Here is an 18,551-nt window from a genome sequence, read left to right as displayed (position 1 = left end):
GGGAGGGTATGTGCTTCTGGTAAGTGCTGTGAATTGTGCAAGACTGTTGAATCAGATCTGTATCTCTGAAGCAAATAATACATTATATGTTAAAAAAAAAAAAGAAGAAGAAGAAGAAGATAGCAGGAGGGGAAGAATGAAGGGGGGGAAATCGGAGGGGGAGACGAACCATGAGAGACGATGGACTCTGAGAAACAAACTGAGGGTTCTAGAGGGGAGGGGGGTGGGAGGATGGATTAGCCTGGTGTTGGGTATTAAGGAGGGCACATATTGCATGGAGCACTGGGGGTTATATGCAAACAATGAATCATGGAGCACTATATCTAAAACTAATAATGTATGGTGATTAACATAACATAAAAAAAAAAAAGAGGCGGGAGGGCAAAAGTTCAAGCACAGATCCCTGGAGAAGGCCAGCCTTTAAAGGGAGTGACAGAGCAGTCTCCAAGGTAGGAGGGAAACCAGGAGAGTCCTGACCCAGAAGCCAAGAAGGAGGCATCTGCTGACAGTGTCAGTCTCAGAGGAGGAGGAAGAGGGAAAATAGACCTTCCTCGGGCTTGACAGGAGGCTGCTGGTGGGTCAGGAGGAGGAGCTGTTTCTGTATGAAAATGGGGGTGGGAGCCAGGGGTGGTGTCCAGTAAAGGCGTGAGTGGATATAGCACAGATGCAGAGGGCTGGCTCTGGAGGTAAGGGTGGACGTGCGGTGGTAACTGGAGGAGGACGTAGAGGCAGAGAGGGGCTTTGTTTTGTCTGAGGAGGAGGGAGATTGAAGTCTGTTTATTCGAGAGGAGTGAAGCGGAGAGAGCGGGAAGAGACAGGGCAGAAGGGGATCCCTGATCGAAGGGTACTGGGGAGGGGAGCCGGGGATCGGTGTCCAGGTGGAGGGATTAGGAGGGAATGGGAGGGGTGGTTGAGTCTAGTCGGGGCAGGCAGGCAGCTCTAGATTTTTCCCTACAGAACCGAAGGGATGGTGACATCGATTATGTGACTTGCTCAAGGTCTCTGAACCAATAAGAATGGAGACTCTGCTTCCGCCCGCATTGGTCTTCCCAGGCCCCTGCTCAGGGACACTCAGCCTTATCCCTCTGATGGGCCCCAGGGCTCTGAGGCACCTGGCATCATGTTGTGCCCTTGGGCGGATATGCATTCTGTTCCTCTCGCTCCAGCAGGTAGCTGCTGGGTACTTGCTGCGTGTGAGGCTATGAGTGTCCTTACAGCATGAGGCGTGGCGGCTGCTTACGGGGATGGGGGGTTAATTCTTCCCCCTGCGCCCCGCGTTCTGCCCTTCAGCGAGGTCTGGGGCAGTGTCACAGCCTCAGGTCAGCGAGGGACACTGTGGATTTGGCAGATCACCTGAGAGCATGCGGACGCCCTGCCCCAGGGTCAGCGTGGCCTAATGTGTTGGGTGAGCTGGTCTCCCTGGTGGTTGGTGGCAGGCGGCGCTGCTGCGCGTGGGACATGAGTGGAGCGGAGCCCTGCTCTCGCGCCCAGGTACTCCCCTGTGACTCTGCCTGTGGCCATTCGCACCCTGACGGCCTGGTCAATAATGCGGGGCAGCCAGCGGCTGGGGGAAGGCTGGGGGTCGCCCCGAGGCTTGGGCTCCCCGAATGTCCGTGGCTGCTGGGCTCTGGCCTTGGCTTGGCCCAGCAAGGGGAGAGGCTGGGCTGGTGAAATCCCTGATTGGGGGTCTTGGAGCAAGCTCTAAGCCTAGGCGGTCTGCTTCGCACACACCAGCACCGCTTGGGAACAAAGACATACCCAGGCACGCTTTCTGGGGAAGAGGTCAAGAGGGCTAGTTGTCTTGTTGCTCGGGATCTGGGCCAGTCAGCTCTGTTCACGCCCATTGCCAAAGGTCTCCTCCACCCAGGTGGGGCCTGGAGGGTGCCCGAGTCTGTGTCTTTCAGTTACTGTGGAGCTCGCTCTATGTGGTGGTGTCCATCCTGCGGTGTTTGCGCAAATTCCGGTGCTGGGCCAGACACATCAAGTCAGAATTCCTAGGTGTGGGACCCAGACGCTCTTAATTATTTCTTATTTTTAAAAATTTTTAGCACCCAGGTGATTCTCCTGTTCAGTCAAGGTCAAAAACATCCACCTGAACCAGTGTTTCTCAGACTTGAATGTGCATATGATTCATCAGGTGATCTTATTCAAATGCAGATCCTGATTTTGTCTGTGTAGAGGGGCCTGAGATCATGCATTTCTTTTTTTTTTTTAAGATTTATTTATCCATTTGAGAAAGAGAGAGCACAGGCGGGGGGGCGGGGAGGATAGAGGGAGAGACTCTCCAAGCAGACTCCCCACCGAGTGCAGAGCCTGACACGGGGCTCCATCTCATGACCCTGAAATCATGACCTGAGCAGAAATCAAGAGTCGGACGCTCAACTGACTGAGCCACCCATGCACCCCGAGATTATGCATTTCTAATAAGATCCCTAGTGATGCCCGTGGTGCTGATCTGATAAATGTATTTTGAGCTGTAAGCATCTATTAGGCTAACTTCCCAGTTTTACAACCAAAGAAACTGAGGGTCAGAGAGGGAGAAGTAACTCCCAAGGTAACCCAAGGAGCTATTCATCAGTACTTCCTGGGCGCTGGCTATGTGCTGGGCAGTGTGCTGGATGCTGGGAACAAGACAGACCGCATTGCTACCCTCACAGAGCTCATCTTCCAGTGGGGAAGACAGACAGAAAGCAAGCAAGTAAGTAACTAAGCTCGGTAGAGATCAGGAAAAGTGCTCTGGACCGTGCAGGGGTAAGGAATGAATTGGCAGTGGCTGTAGGTAGGTATGGAAGAAGACATACCACTTTCGGAGGAGTGACCAGGGAAGTTACTAGAACCGTGGCTTTCGTTGGCATCTTCTAACTACAAATCCAGAACTTTTCTTTACTGGATAGGGTCATCCTCCATCCCTACTGGGGTTTGGGGATGGGTGCTCCTGACTCTCCTGGGGGTGTCTGGCTTGGTCCCTACCCCTCATCCCGCCCCCTCCCAAGACTCTCATTCTTTGGTGTTTATGGGCTCAGAGCGGAGCCTGGGGGCAGAACATTGACTCCGTCATAGGACAAAGTTCAGGATAATTGATTTATGATTTCTAACAAAAACCAGCTCTCATCCTGATGCTGTCTCCTGCCCTGAAGAAATAATGTGAGGTTTTCCAGGTCGCCCTGAGAGAGCACAAACACTAGAGCTTCCCTCCCTTTCCACGAGGATCATAAGAATCACCTGGGCTGTTTGTGAAAATGCCTGTCCCAGATTCCGCCCCGTCTGATTTAGCAATCCCTGGGAGGAGCCCTCGAATCTGTGTTTTCAGGAAGCGGTCCAGGGTAACTCTTCTTATTCAGGTGACTGGGGAACACTGCACGGATGACAAAAATGGTGCCTGGCGTCCCACACCTCTTGGTGTTGTGTGCAAGCTGCCTGAATTCCTTCCCCCGTGTCTCTGCAGCGTGGCCCTGGCTGAGTTTGTGTGTAGGGACCTCTTTGCTTATGTGCATATAACAGATGACCCCCTTCCAGAGCCCTGTCCTTGCCATGCCGGCTTCGCCCTTACCCCAGAGGGTCTCCCATCTCCTCTGACCAACCGGACCCTCCCTCCTCCCTGCGCTCCCATTCAAAGACTTGCCTTCACGGAGCTTCCTCCAGTGCTGGGACGATGAGGGCTTGGACACTGTTTTCATTTAGCCAGAGTCTAGAAGGGCTGGAGGACCATCCCATAGCCCACCTTCCCCCCAGTGCCTGGCCTGAGTGGATGCGTTTGGCTGGAGTAGTGGGAGACTGAGGATGGAGAGGTGGGTGGGAGCCAGAACTAAGGGACTGCTTTGGATGGCGGAGAATAGATAAACCTCAGCTGCATAAAATACAGATCACACCCTTGTACTGTTCACTTCCATGTAAAAGGTGGGTTGAGGGGCGCCTGGGTGGCTCAGTCGGTTAAGCGGCTGCCTTCGGCTCGGGTCATGATCCTGGGGTCCTGGGATCGAGCCCCGCATCAGGCTCCCTGCTCAGCAGAGAGCCTGCTTCTCCCTTTCCCTCTGCCTGCCGCTCTGCCTACTTGTGCTATCTCTCTGTCAAATAAATAAATTTAAAAAAATCTTTAAAAAAATAAAATAAAACGTGGGTTGAGGTTCCCATCTGCCTCCTGGAGCTGGCCCTTCCCAGGTCAAACTGAGGAAGGGGACAGAGAAACCACGCCAGAGAAGCTGGAGTAGGCCAGTCTGGCGTGGGACCTCACGTTTGAGGAGTGGGACTTGGGTTCCCTTGCCCCCCCTGGACCCCTGATGCTGTCTTTGAGGGATTAGGAGGATGTCCGCTCTCTGGATGGCCACGCTGGAAGCAGCTCTGTGCCTTCTGGAGCAGGGAAGGCAGGCTGTGGGTGTGTCCTGCTCTAGTATCTAGGTAGGTTTCCAGAGCTGACCTCACACCTGTGACTCCTAACCTCCTAGGTGGCCCGAGGCAGCCGGGATGACAGCTCTCCCCAGGAACCCTGCTACCTGCTGAGAAACATGATCAGCAAGTCCCGTGAGTGTTGTCCCAGGGCTCTCCCACCCTGAAGGATGGGCCCCCAGAAGCAGTCTTCAGCATCATCCTGCAACCCCCTGGGGGTTCTGGAGGCACATGCAGATAGCCAAGGGGCCCTCTCTCCATCTTGAAGGACAGTAGAAACACAGGCCCAACCCCAGTGCTAGAAAACTCTGGCTGGGCGAGAGCCAGGGGCCGGGTCTGCTAGAGTTGGAGGTTGCAGGGGCCCAAAACAGGGTCGGTGCACTGGGGCTGTCCCTGCCTGTCTCTGTCTAGCTCCTCTGTGCATGTGCCCTGCAGGCTGGAAGCTCCTGGCCATGTTGGCTCTGGTCCTGGTCGTCATGGTGTGGTATTCCATCTCCCGAGAAGACAGGTACATTGAGCTGTGAGTCCAGCTTCCTTGTCCTTCCATCGGTTCTTCTCAGGAATGGGCTCAGGGATGGAGGGTCATGGGGTGGCGAACCTAGTGGGGCCAGGAGGGTTCAGAGGGCCAGGGTATGACCCCTCCCTTCAGCTGTTAGCATGAAATCCTTCCGGGAGGGTTAGGCAGTGGGTTTAGGGGTAGGGTCTGTGATGCCTCCCCAGGGTCCTCACCCAGGGAGCTCAGGAGAAAGGAGAGCCGGATCTGCAATGAGTTGGTCTCAGAGCAAACGGGTTGAGATGATTCTACCCTGCACATCACTCTCTGGGACCTTGGGACCAATGTCATGGGAGAAGATTGAGGCTGCCTGGGATGCTGACCCCTGGGCCCTGAGAGGTCTGACTGGAGCCCCTGCCTCCTCTCCTTTTCTGTCTCTAGTTTTTATTTTCCCATCCCAGAGAAGAAGGAGCCGTGCTTCCAGGGTGAGGCAGAGAGGAAGGCCTCTAAGCTGTTTGGCAAGTAAGTACTTGAGGCTGAGGTGAGGCAGGGCATGGGGGCAGGGCACGGGGTGAGGTGGATGGGGAGTTTCACAGGGTAGGGGCCTCAGTGCTGGCTTAGATGGAAGGAAACGTATTAGTGGACATGTGTTAGGTGAGCCCGTGAGGGGAAGAGAGGCGCTTGAACATATGTATGTATGTGTAATATAATATAATATGTAATATTATATTATTATATACAAGATCATACAATATATAAATATAATTTATATATTGAGTTGGAGGTTGCAAGGGCCCAAAATATTATATTATTATATATTATTTCATATAAGTAATATATTTATTATATACAATGTTATTCTATATTAGATATAATATACATAATATATAATATTTTGTTATTTATTTTATTATTATATGTTATAAGTATGTAAAGAAATATGTATTATATATTTAAAATATATAGTATATATCTTAAATATATAAATATATAATATATATTATATGTAAATACATAATATATATGATATATTATTATAGTATTAAATATTATATAATTACATTATATATTATATATGCTATATATACTATTAGTCAGGGGCCTGATCCGACCCTGATTCTGGCTTCTTCAAGATTAATCCCTTTTTTTTTTTTAATTTTTTAATTTTACTTTACTTTTTTTATTAATTATATTTTATTATGTTATGTTAGTCACCATATGGTACATCATTAGTTTTTGGTTTATTTATTTATTTATTTATTTATTTTTAAAGATTTTATTTATTCATTTGAGACACAGAGATAGAGAGCATGAGCAGGGGGAGAGGCAGAAGCAGAGGGAGAAGCAGGCTCCCTGCTGAGCCAGGAGCCCGATGCGGGGTTCCATCCCAGGACCCTGGGATCATGACCTGAGCCAAAGGCAGCTGCTTAACGACTGAGCCACCTAGGCGCCCCGTCTTTAGTTTCATCTTGTTTCATTTTTTCCTCCCTTCCCCTATGATCCTCTGTCGTGTTTCTTAAATTACTCATATCAGGGAGGTCATATGATACTTGTCTTTCTCTGAAGATGAATTCCTTTCTCATCCCCGCCCTGCTCTCACCTCTGTGCAGCTACTCCCGAGATCAGCCCATCTTCCTGCAGCTGAAGGATTATTTCTGGGTCAAGACGCCATCTGCCTATGAGCTGCCCTACGGGACCAAAGGGAGTGGTAAGAGTGGCCGGATGGTGGGCTCCCCTCGGCCACACTGCTTCTTGTTCTTTGCTGCCCGTGGTCCCAGTACCCACGTTCTGAGCCAGGCTCTGATGTGGGGTCAGGGGAGGAGCGGGGGCAGTGGAGGCTCTGAGGAGCAGCGGAGGGAAAGTTGGCAGCCTTTGGAAAGCTAGCTGTTATCATGGGCCCCTCCCAATCTGTGTCTTTTCGTAGAAGACCTGCTTCTCCGGGTTCTAGCCATCACCAGCTACTCCATTCCAGAGAGCATCCAGAGGTAAGGAGACAGTCCTGCCCTGAGGCTGAGCGCCCTCTCCCTCCTGCCTCTACGTGACAGTCATGGGCCAGCACCTCCCAGCGAGCCTTCCTATCTCTGCTCCCCTGCGGCCAATTTGACCCTTCTTCCCAGCCTGCCTGTCTCCCGGGGAGGCAGGGACGCCGGTGTCCACGGCAACTGAGCCTGGGCATCCGGGTGCCCTAGCAGGCAGGGTATTGCCGTGGCACCAGGCGGGCCTGGGCACCAGGCGAGGGGGCTTTGAAACGGGCTTTCTTATTGGTCCCCACCGGGAGCCCTCCCTCCTCCCCTCCTCCGTCTTCCATGCTCTGCTCGGTCCCCTCTCGCCTTAAAGCCCAGGGCCGTGGAGTCCGCAGGACCGTAAGCAGGACCCTTGGAGATGCCTGGGCCCTGGGGGGTCGGGGGCTGAGGCGGCCTGGGAGGGAATCCGGGGCCAGGCCCGCGGGCAGACCCAGGGCAGGAGTTAAGTGGGGCAGGAGCGGGGATGGCTCCTGGGGCTGATCCCCCTCTCCCCACGGCAGCCTCAAGTGTCGCCGCTGCGTGGTGGTGGGGAATGGGCACCGGCTGCGCAACAGCTCGCTGGGAGACGCCATCAACAAGTACGACGTGGTCATCAGGTCGGTAGGACCGACCCTCATCCCTTCTGTTTGGGAGTGACTGTCGACCGGCCCGGGGGGCTCGGGGTGACGGACATCCTCCTCCCCGCCTTTCAGATTGAACAACGCACCAGTGGCCGGCTACGAGGGGGACGTGGGCTCTAAGACCACCATGCGTCTCTTCTACCCCGAGTCAGCCCACTTCAACCCCAAAGTGGAGAACGACCCAGACACACTCCTCGTCCTGGTAGCTTTCAAGGCAATGGACTTCCACTGGATTGAGACCATCCTGAGTGATAAGAAGAGGGTGGGTGGGGACTCGGGGAGGGGAGGGCTCAGGCCTCAGGGAGGGGACCCTGCCCGTCTCAGGACCGCACGCTCCACAACGTCGGCCCTGTGGTCCTAAAGAGCCCACAAGGGTAAGGCGTGAACTCCGTGTTCTGTGGGGCTTCTGAGAAGCCGCCGCAGCAAGGGAGTCGGGGGGCACCCCAAGCCTGAGGCTGCCTGGGCCAGGGAAGCTGCCAGGATATGTGTTTGCTGGTGAGGAACCTGGGAGCAGAGGAGCTGGTCAGTAGTCATTTCCAGACGGGGGCTGGGTTAGAACGAGAGATCTGTCCTCCCGGGTCGTGTCCACTGTGTCTTTCTCTCATTGAGTCAGATGCTGAAGGGTCCCATCTAGCATTTTCGCCAAGTGTTCACGCAGCCCCACACTTAAGCCGCTTCCACCTGCTTGAATATCTTTGGAAGCGGGCAGTGGGGGGACCCCATACTCTCACAGCCTGAGCAGGGCCCTCCCACCTCTCTCTCCCCACTCCTCTCTGGTCGTCCTTCCCTTCTTGGGTGCGGGCCTAGCCTCCACCTCCCCCTCGCAACCCTGCATTCCTGGGGGCCTCCGCCATCACGTGGACCCCATCTGCTGGCTCAGGACCACCAGGCTGGACTTGAGAAACAGGTCTTCGCACACCCTCATATCTCCCTTCCAATCCTGTGCCCCGCAGGTGCGAAAGGGCTTCTGGAAGCAGCCTCCCCTCATCTGGGACGTCAACCCCAGGCAGGTTCGGATTCTCAATCCTTTCTTCATGGAGATTGCAGCTGACAAACTGCTGAGCCTGCCGATGCAACAGCCACGCAAGATTAAGCAGGTGCAGGTGATGGTGGGCCGCGGGCAGGGGAGTTTCTAGTTTCTGGGGTGGGACGTTTCTAGAGGCTTGGGAAGCCCTGGAGGACCCCAGGAGAGGGGAAAGTAACAACTGAGACAGCAGTCTGCATTTGAACAGCACCTGGGACAGCCTCTTGACCGCACCTTCCTGCACTCCCTGGTATTCAGTCTGGTTTATTTGGCTGCCGGAAGGATGGGTGTGTACTTTTGAGAACCGTGGGAGCACCTGCGCAGCAGGAAGTTGGCGGGGGGTTTTTATAGGGCTTGCGGCCAGAGTTAGAGGCTTTGGCAGGCATGGTCAGAATTTATGAACTAGGGAGTTGCTGGAACAGTCTGTGGCCTTGACTTTTGAATGACTGGGGTTTCTGCAGTTGCTATTAGGGTCACTTCATCTGTGATCTCATCTTGGAACAGATTAGTCAGAATGAGTTAAAAGGAGCTCGAGCTTCAGTTTGTCTTGTGTGTCCTGCTTTGGTGTGATATGTCAGTTTGGGGAGTCATGGTACAGTTTTGCAAGCTATGGTTTTTGTTTCAGCTGGTGGGCTTTAGCTACCAGCTCGTACCTTTCCAAGGACTTCCACACGTGCCTTTTGAGCCCCCAGAGAGGCTGTGTGGGATAGTTGTCAGAGGTAACTAGCAAACATAGCCAGGACCCGGCTGTCCTGCTTACCCCGTAGCCTTGGGCAGATCGGCCACTTGCAGCCATGGTTTTTTTTATCTGTATGGTGGGGATAGTGTTAGTACTGACCTTTTAAGGCCCTTGTAGAATTTTTTTTTTTTTTTAAGATTTTATTTATTTATTTGACAGAGAGAGACACAGCGAGAGAGGGAACACAAGCGGGGGAATGGGAGAGGGAGAAGCAGGCTCCCCGCAGAGCAGGGAGCCCGATGTGGGACTCGATCCCAGGACCCTGAGATCATGACCTGAGCTGAAGGCAGTCGCTTAACCAACTGAGCCACCCAGGCGCCCCGCCTTTCCTCCAGTTTCTTTCTTTTTTTTTTTTTTTTAAAGATTTTATTTATTTATTTGAGAGAGAGAATGAGACAGAGAGAGAGCATGAGAGGGGGGAGGATCAGAGGGAGAAGCAGACTCCCCGCTGAGCAGGGAGTCCGATGTGGGACTCGATCCCAGGACCCTGGGATCATGACCTGAGCCGAAGGCAGTCGCTCAACCGACTGAGCCACCCAGGCGCCCGGCCCTTGTAGAATTTAAAAACATAATTATGTAACATGCCTATCGCAGAGATTGGTACACAGTGGATGCTCACTGTATTTGCCAAATTTTGCATCAAGAATCTTATTCTTCACTGAATATCTACTACGATTCAGCTTCATATGTTGAAAGCATCCTTTTGTGGCTGCTCAGTCCCAGGCCCCACATTTGCATGCTTGGGGAGTAAGACATCACCTTGCCCTAAGGACACTCAGTCTAGCAGAATAAACATACAGGTTGCAACATGGAGTGGCAGAATGCCCCAGTAGAGAGTTGTTCCAAATGCTGTAGGAGCTGGGAGGAGGGGCAGACCTCTGTGTGGGGCTGGCTGGGAGGCCCCCTACCCACCCAGAGGAGGTGGTCTTGGAGTTGGGCCTTTGAGGGGTCATGGGGCCCATCATACAGAGACTTGGGAAAAAGGTATTTCCTTTGGCAAGACCAACCAGCCCCTCTAGCACTGAGTTCTAGCACAAGTGAAGTTGAGGGGAGCAGAGAGGAGGCGTTTTATGCCCCTGATGGGGTGTGTGGCAGAGGGGGAAGGACCAGAATCCAGCTTCTGGCCGTGGGAGGGGAAAAGGAAGAGATGCCCTTGATGTAGCGGTTTCCCATTGCTGCCTGCCTAACAAATCACCACAGTTGAGTGGCTTAAAGCAATACCTATGGATGGACTCATAGTTCTGGCAGTCGGAAGTCCAGCAGGGCATGGCTGAGTTCTTATCTGGAGGCTGGAGTGGGGTTGGGGTGGGGGGACACGCTTCCAGGGTCCTTCTTGTCAGAGGGATTCAGTTCCTTGTGGTTCCAGGACTGAGGTCCCATTTCCTTTGCTGGCTTTCAGCCTTGATACCCTCAGCTCTTAGAGATGCTGCGGGTTTCTTGCAATACAGCCCCCTCGACCTTCCAGCCAGCAACGGCATGATAAATTCTTCTTGGGCTTCCCACCCCTGACTTCCTCCATGACTGACCTCTAGACCCAGATGCAAAAGCTCGGGTAAGTAGGTCAAGCCCACCAGGATGATCTCTCTATCTTATGGCCAAGGGCACCTGTTGGGCAACAGACTGTAATGTACTAGGTCTCAGATTTGTAGGTTCCACATGCACTCAAGGGTCATTCTTAGGGACCTCCTGCTACACCATTTATTTTACAGGTGAAGTTGAGAGATTTATCACAATTCTTGGTTTCCAGCTTAGACAGCTGGCTGGGTGGTAACATGCTTAACTAGTATAGGGAATACAGGGGGAGAGGGGAGTCTGGCAGGTTTCAGGAGCCCGTGACCAGGCAGAGCTGGCTAGCAGGCCATGGAAATGTGGTTCGGCAAAGGTGTGGACTGGAGAAGATAACATAGTGGTGGTCAAAGCAACAGGAGGGAAACAGAAGGCCCTGGCAGGAAGGGACAGATGAAATGACAGAAGAGCTCAGAAGGGACATTGGGAAAAACCTGGGCCGACAAGGACCAGGGAGCGGCTCCTAAATGGGAGTGGGCAGCCGAAGCAGTCAGGAAGGCAGGTTGTTGAAGCTGAGGAAGGCAAGGTCTGTGAGGTTAGAGTATCAGGTTGCCCATCCCCGTGGCTGAATTAGGGATGGAGAAGGTATGTCTCCCCCTGCCCCCATAGCAGCCCATACGGTGGGTGGGAACAGTATTGCTATCCCTGCTTTATGGAACGGGAGAGCCCACCCTCAAAAAGAGGCACACAGCCCATGAGTGAGAGAGTCCCCAGGTTTTCTGAAAGAGGGGAGGTTTTCCAAAGCAGAGAGCAGAACCTTTACATTCCTTGAGCGAAGAGTCCTAAGCCTGTTTCCCTATCTGTAAAATGGGGCCATGATAGCGTCTACCTCAAAGTGTTTTTGTGAGGATCGGAGGCACTCACGTATTATACGGGGTAAATACTTAACATAGGGTCTGGCACACAGTGCTCAAAAGGTAATAGATGATGACGATAATTACCATTGTCACTGTCATCCTGATTGCCGTCATCATGCCTCAAGGCCCAAACCCTCCCCGAGCTGTGTTGGGCTATCCTACCCAGTCTGGTAGCCCTGAGCTACCTGTGGCTATTTAAATTCAAATTTAAGTCAATTAAATTAATTAAGTATAAAATTAAATAAAGTGAAAGATTCAGTTCCAGCCCCACTCCCATGCCTGGTAGCCGCATGTGGCTCATGACTGCGGTGTAGACTGCCCAGATGAAGAACATTTCCGTGGAAAAGAAAGTCTGTTGCAGGGGCGCCTGGGTGGCTCAGTCGTTGGGCGTCTGCCTTTGGCTCGGGTCATGGTCCCGGGGCCCTGGGATCGAGCCCTGCATTGGGCTCCCTGCTCCACGGGGAGTCTGCTTCTCCCTCTCCCACTCCCCCTGCTTGTGTTCCCTCTCTTGCCGTGTCTCTCGCTGTCAAATTAATAAATAAAATCTTAAAAAAAAAAAAAAAGGTGTTGCAAATTGCTGGCCTAGAAGGCTGTGACAGGAGCAGGGCTCCCTCTAATACCTTCCCCACCCCTTGTCCCTCAGAAGCCCACCACCGGCCTGCTGGCCATCACACTGGCCCTCCACCTCTGCGACCTGGTGCACATCGCCGGCTTTGGCTACCCAGATGCCCACAACAGGAAGCAGACCATTCACTACTACGAACAGATCACACTCAAGTCAATGGCGGTAAGTGGCCCCTGCTCCCGAGCTGGCTGGGGCGGAGCTGGGGACACTGGGTGAGTGAGAGTGGTGCCAGGGGCCCAGAGGCAGCTCGTGGTGAGGTCACTCGGAGGGTGGAACCCAGACCCCTGGGCTCCCGGCCTGAGTCCGCTGTCTCTGGCCACACAGGTCCTTCCTTCCTTCCTTCCGGGAGCCAGCCCAGGGAAGGGAGCCCCCAGGAGGGCGGGGCTGTGGGGAGCACCAGAGAGACCTTCTTGCGCCGGGGAGGTCCCTGGGAGTCCCTCAGTTTGCTTCCTTGGCTGTCTCCACAGGGGTCAGGCCACAATGTCTCCCAGGAGGCCCTGGCCATCAAGCGGATGCTGGAGATGGGAGCAGTCAAGAACCTCACGTTCTTCTGACTCGGGCAGGAGCTGTACCCATCAGTCTGCCCGCTCTGCCACCTGAGCGGCCCTATCCATGGCTGTGGGGGTGCCTGGTGCCAGCATGACCTGCTTGGACTCTCCCTCCCCTGTGTGCAGAGGGGTCCTGGTACTGGCCGGGCCTGAGACGGGGCCCTGCCCCTGGTGGCTCTCGCGGCGGCCAGATCCGGTCAGGGTGGAGGCCCCCGGGTGGCGGGAGGCCGTCTGAGGTGCAGGGTTTATGCTGTGGCACCCCCTCTCCACCAGTGCCGGGAGCTTATTTAATGGGCTATTTAATTAAAGGGTAGGAATGTGCCACGGGCTGGTCCCATGGCATCGGAAAAGGGGGCAAAATACAGTGTTCTGCCCACTTTCGATAAAAACACAGAAGTGCTGGGTCCACTACAGCCTAGACCCAGAGCAGGCCTCCCAGGAGGGCAGGGGCGTCTGGAGCGGGTGAGTGCCCTCCAGAGAGGGGCTGCTACCTCCCAGCAGGCTTGGGAAGAGCAGTGGGATGGGGGTTCCACGGAGAATGGGACCTCATCTAGAAAAGAGGTTTGAAACCTAACATTAAACTATTTTTCCTAAAATGGAAGCAGTTGTGATACCCTGTGTCCTTTAGGTTGGGGAGGACATGGAGGGGGCAAGTGAGTCACAACAGTGTCCCCCCCCCCCAGCCCCCAGCACTAGACAGGCTGGTTAAAGACCAGCAGTGTCTCTGGGACCCTGTGGGACCCAGAGGAGGCCATGGTCATTCAGGAAATAATTACTGGGTACAGTGCTTGGTGCCAAGTCATTCATTGTCACCCTGGTGAAGCAGGAGAGCAGGTGGCGCCCAGAGCAGGCTTCTGCTGGACACTCAGCCTGGCATTCTACATCCTGGTTTACTTCTCAGAGGTAGGGAGAGGCAGGAGGATGCCAGATGGGAATGGCAGAACCCTCTCCTCCTCTCCCCGCTCCCTCTCAAGCCTTTCTTTTCTAAAACCTCATGCTGGGAGGTGTGGGTTTGAGGATGGGGTGGAGTAAGACAAAGGAAGCCAAGTTTCCTTTCTCAGATTAAGTGGTAATCATAAAATGGAGTTTACAGAAGGTCCTGCCTAGTGGCCCAGGCTGCCAGGATTGGGATGGGCAGGGTTTGGGCAGCGTCTGAGGGATTTGGCAAAGCCTATCCAGCCAGTTGCTGGGCCAGGGGACAAAATGCTGTTTTCCGTGGGTTTCTAGAATTATGAGAGCCCTGCCATTTGCCTGTATCTCCCCGTTTTGTTCTCCATCTTCCCAGGCCTGCTTAGCTGCCAGCCGGGCATCTTGCCACCTCCACAGCTGTTCCTTTACATCTGGAGCCAGGAGGGAGAGCTGGAGCTCCCCCACAGGGAATGGGACTCACAGCTGCATTCCTGGCTTTCTCAGAAAGAGTTGCAGCCTTGAGGTTTTGAGACTGCGAGACTGGGACAGGACAGATAAAGAGGGGCAGAGATCTGGGAGAAGCAGAGGAAGATGACACACTTCTGGGCCGAGTGTGGGAGTAGCCTTGAGAACACCCAGCCTCGTGCCACAGAACAGTCCTGAGGAGTATCGCTGGGAATAGAATTGCCTACTCTCTCAGAAGCCTGGTGGCATTACTTTGCCAACTGCCTTCCCCCCAGGGGAGAGGGGGATTCCGAAAGCAAATAGGGCCGCAGCCTCTGCAGCCCCTTGCCCTCTCCCCTCTACTCGGGCAAGCTTTGTCTCCCAGGCTTTAACCTGGGTGGTGGCGGGGTGGGGTGGGGGGCAACTTGTTGACTCCAACAGGAGTGTGAACGTGTGCCGGGATCTTAGCTCTGCTTATCTCTAAGGCTTCCCCAGCAGCTTCTCGTGAGGGTATGCAAGGGAGTGTCCATTTCCCCATCCAGGGCCATTGAAAGTGGCTGTCAGCACATATGATCCAGCTGTCCTGGACTGGGGCCACTGTCTCTTACTGAACATGCCTAAACTTGAGCCAGAATCCAGCACACAGGGATGGGTCAGATTCCCCCCTCCACCCCGCCCCCCTAAACTCCACACACATGCATAGAGACACGGGAGCATTTTACATTCTTGTTGGGTTATGCCTCTGATGCCTTATGCAGTCTTTCACAAGTACATACTGATAAGAGTGTGTATGGGGGGGCGCCTGGGTGGCTCAGTCGTTAGGCGTCTGCCTTCGGCTCGGGTCATGATCCCAGGGTCCTGGGATTGAGCCCCGCATTGGGCTCCCTGCTACGCGGGGAGCCTGCTTCTCCCTCTCCCACTCCCCCGGCTTGTGTTTCCTCTCTCGCTGTCTCTCTCTCTGTCAAAGAAAAAAAAAAAAACTTAAAAAAAAAAAAAAGAGTGTGTATGGGGAGGGGGCATATATATCTAAACTGGCCATTGTTCCCTTGGGTGGGCTCAGCTCTCTCCAGGGTGCCCCAGCCCCAGTGCAGATTACAGATTGAGTCAGTACTGGCCCAACGTCAGAGCGGGGAGTAGAGCTTCGATTTGGAGTCGTTGGCTGGGGTTCTTTGGTGTTCTGAGAAAGGGACTGCCGTTCTTCAGTTAGCTCAACCAATGGGAATGAACTGCCTCCCAGTCGGCCTGGTACTGATTAAACAAACGTGCCCTGAAAATGAGGCAGGAGGGGAAGTAGGGAACACTATGGGAAAGCACTTGAGTGCAAGTCTACACATCTGGGCTCTACACCGGGCTCTGCCACGTCATTCTGTATGACCGTGGGCCAGTCATTTCTCCATGTCTAAGCTCCGATTCCTACATTCATTGAGACGAGAGGGTGGTCCAGCCAATGAGGACCACTTACACCAGAACTATCTGGGGGTGATTTAAGAATGCATTCCTGGGTCGCATCCAGGCCGCTGGGGAGGAGGCTCAGGAATTTGGAATTTTGACAAGCACCCAGAACCACCGCTCCAGCAGTCTAGACTCCAGGATGAGCTCACGGCCTCTTCCAACCCCACGGTCTGCGCGCGCACAGCCCGACCTAATCCCTGGTGTCCCTGAGGGGTGTTAATTAGGCGCACGCGCGCTTCTCTCCCGCGGGCGGCGGGCCACGCAGCAGCAAGGGCGCTCCGTTTGCCCCGCCCCCAGCGGCGGCGGCGGCGGAGGTCCGGGCGCGCATGCGTCGCGGGCGCGGGGCTGGCGCTGACGGCTGTGGGAAGCGGGTGGGGACGGGTGGGGACGGGTGGCGACCTCCCGCAGTCTACCCGGAGTCCTCTGGGGCGCTCACCGCAGCGCCGCGCCTCGTCCGAGGCCGGCGCCTCCCTGGCAACCGGCTCAGGGCCTGGCGATGGCTGCAGAGGACGCCCGGGGCGGGCTGGGGGGGGCGGTCCGCCCCCTTCTACCCGGGTTTGCTCAGCCCCTGTAGCCCGGGGCTCCTCTGCCTCCCGCTGGCTCCTTCACGTGACCTCCGCTGACTTCACCGCAGAGGCCGGGGCGAAACAGACTTGGACTGCGAGGGAGCGGAAGAGAGCTCCACCCAGTGTGGACAGTGGGGGAAACTGAGGCCCGGAGAAGTGAAGGGACCCCCAGCTCGACCGCCTAGCTGGGCAAGACAAGAGTTTAAGCCTTTTACCTAGCTCAGGAACGCATTTACATAAATGATATTCTATACTCACAACACATCGTGTTGCCTTAATTTTGGACACGTCGGGTTTTTATTTACACTTTCTGAGGACATAAATACATCCAGTTGCTTTACCCCAGAGGCTGTCTACCTTATGAAAAACTTTGAGCTTGGAAACAGTTCTGTCTTTGAGGCGGCCGAAGGCGTAATGCACAAAAAATACGGACGGTCGGATCCGGGGTTCTCCCCGCTGTCAGGTAATTAGCCAAGTACACCTCTGCTCCTCCATCTGTATTATGCATGCCTATCTCACAGTGAGGTTTAAGGATCTAATGGGAATACGGTTGTGAAAACATTGTGTAGACTGTAAAGTATGATATAAATATTAGATTGAAAAGCTGCCTCACATGATGGAAAATCCCGGAAAGCATACAAAACAGGTGAGGTACACGTCTGTAGGGCCAAATTTGCCCAGGTACTGAGATGGCTGGTTACAGAAAAGTCTTTGTCTTCAAATCATCCACAAGCTAAATACGACATTGACGGAAATGACTCAAATGCAGGCTTTGCATAATCAAACAATGAACAGTGAGTTCAAACTGCTCTCTGGCAGTGGTTTTCAAGTTGAAGTCAGATGCCTTTAGGGGTTTTTGGAGAAAGTGGTTTCTTGGGCAACATGATCCATTTTGATGGCATGCAGGAGGAGGTTCCTAAACTAAGGTTGACAAGGACGAGATCTCAGAGTTGGGATGGTCTCCTCTAGACCCTCTGACCTTTTCAATGTCTTAATCATAGCTTCAGTAAACTCTTTGTTAGTTTTGAGCATTCCCATGGTTCTGCACCCAGATGCAGTTCCAGGAAAAATTTTCAACTTAAAAGTTTAAGGAGGGATATATGGTGAGTGTGTGTAGTGTTAGCCTGTTTCTCCTGTCCAGTTCTTCTGCAGTGAGTTTACCGCTCGTAAGACACTTGGGGGATCCTGTGCCCGAGAAATGAACCTTGAAGCTCATTATTAGGTGTCAGATTTGGTGGGGGGGCAAATGTATCGGAAGGCTCCACTTCATGGAAGTGATTACAGAGAGCTGGGAGCAGGTGGGAGAGACCACAGTCCTGTCTAGGGAGGCTAGCACAGACGATCTGACAAAAGTTTTTAGGGAAAAGTGAACTTTTGGGGGTTGATTTTAGGTTCCTGGAGAAGATCAACAATTTAAAGCCCACCCACCCCTCGACAGAGGCACAGCTTTCTCTCATGGCAAGACTGGGAGGGTGGAGCTGGGCGGAGGGAATGAGTGAAGGCTCAGATGTTGAAATCACCCTAGGGATAGAAGTTGGAATTACTGAACTAAGCTATTCCGGAACCATCTATCGTTCTGAGGCTTCCTAAAACACTATTTACAGACATCACCAACTTTAACACTTAAGGAGTATCTTCTCTTGCTTAAAGATGTGTTTCTCTCCTGAGGAAAAAACTCACAAAAGTAGAAGTTACAATCTGGTAGGGAAAGTCTCTCCTGTCTGTTCTTTTTCTCTGTAGGTTTCTGTCCCACTCCTGTAGCCACACATGGCAGGAGAGCTAGCGAAACTTTTAAATTAAAAGTCAGAGAGGAGGTTCTTATCGGAAAATTCCTTCTTCGTTCAGTATTTCTCCCAAGTGCAATGTCCTTTAGTGTCATGGATACACTGCCTACGGGTCAGGCAGCAGGGCCCTCTAATTTCCTTACAAAGGGGGTGAAAGTGGTATCTTTTAATTTAATCCCCCCGACAATGTCTCTGCCTAATTGAAGGTGACCTTCAAGGGGATGAGTCCCCATATTCAGCTCCTATCCCGAGTAGCACTTTTCCCCTTGCATAGTTGGTAACAGATTTCGGAGAAGCCCCAGTTAACTAAGACCCAGATTCTCCCAAAGAAGACCTGTTTCCTGAGACTTCATTTACCTTGTCTTTGAACATTAATAATCTGGATTCACGGCACAGAGGACAGTTAAAAGGGAGCATTATTCGAATGGTTTCCTAGCACTCCAAAATATTTCCAAGGACCGCGACACCTGGGTGGCTCATTCGGTTAGGCATCTGGGATGGAGTCCCACATCAGGCT

The 18,551-nt window shown here is 53.3% G+C and overlaps 1 protein-coding gene across 9 annotated transcripts in view; it reads left to right on the top strand.

Moving 5' to 3' along the window:
- The window catches only part of ST3GAL4 (ST3 beta-galactoside alpha-2,3-sialyltransferase 4), a 35,457-nt gene extending 21,977 nt beyond the window's left edge, over window positions 1-13,480 (top strand). For 5 of the 9 annotated variants that reach the window (XM_045894715.3, XM_064577246.1, XM_045894713.3 and 2 more), the window contains 10 exons: window positions 4,443-4,518; window positions 4,819-4,903; window positions 5,318-5,398; window positions 6,487-6,584; window positions 6,801-6,861; window positions 7,401-7,496; window positions 7,593-7,782; window positions 8,474-8,623; window positions 12,350-12,493; window positions 12,799-13,480. In XM_045894715.3, the coding sequence (XP_045750671.1) occupies window positions 4,503-4,518; window positions 4,819-4,903; window positions 5,318-5,398; window positions 6,487-6,584; window positions 6,801-6,861; window positions 7,401-7,496; window positions 7,593-7,782; window positions 8,474-8,623; window positions 12,350-12,493; window positions 12,799-12,885 (1,008 nt within the window). In that variant the 5' untranslated portion in view covers window positions 4,443-4,502 and the 3' untranslated portion in view covers window positions 12,886-13,480. The remainder of the gene's footprint in view (window positions 1-4,442; window positions 4,519-4,818; window positions 4,904-5,317; window positions 5,399-6,486; window positions 6,585-6,800; window positions 6,862-7,400; window positions 7,497-7,592; window positions 7,783-8,473; window positions 8,624-12,349; window positions 12,494-12,798) is intronic. The other 4 variants (XM_064577244.1, XM_064577245.1, XM_045894711.3 and 1 more) reach the window with 4 other exon arrangements.
- Window positions 13,481-18,551: the final 5,071 nt, after the last annotated feature.

This window comes from Mirounga angustirostris, unplaced genomic scaffold (assembly GCF_029215605.1).
Source record: "Mirounga angustirostris isolate CCGP_5_RB_7025 unplaced genomic scaffold, mMirAng1.0.hap1 SCAF_13, whole genome shotgun sequence".
NCBI lineage: Eukaryota > Metazoa > Chordata > Mammalia > Carnivora > Phocidae > Mirounga > Mirounga angustirostris.
This window is presented reverse-complemented; position numbering and strand designations above follow the sequence as displayed.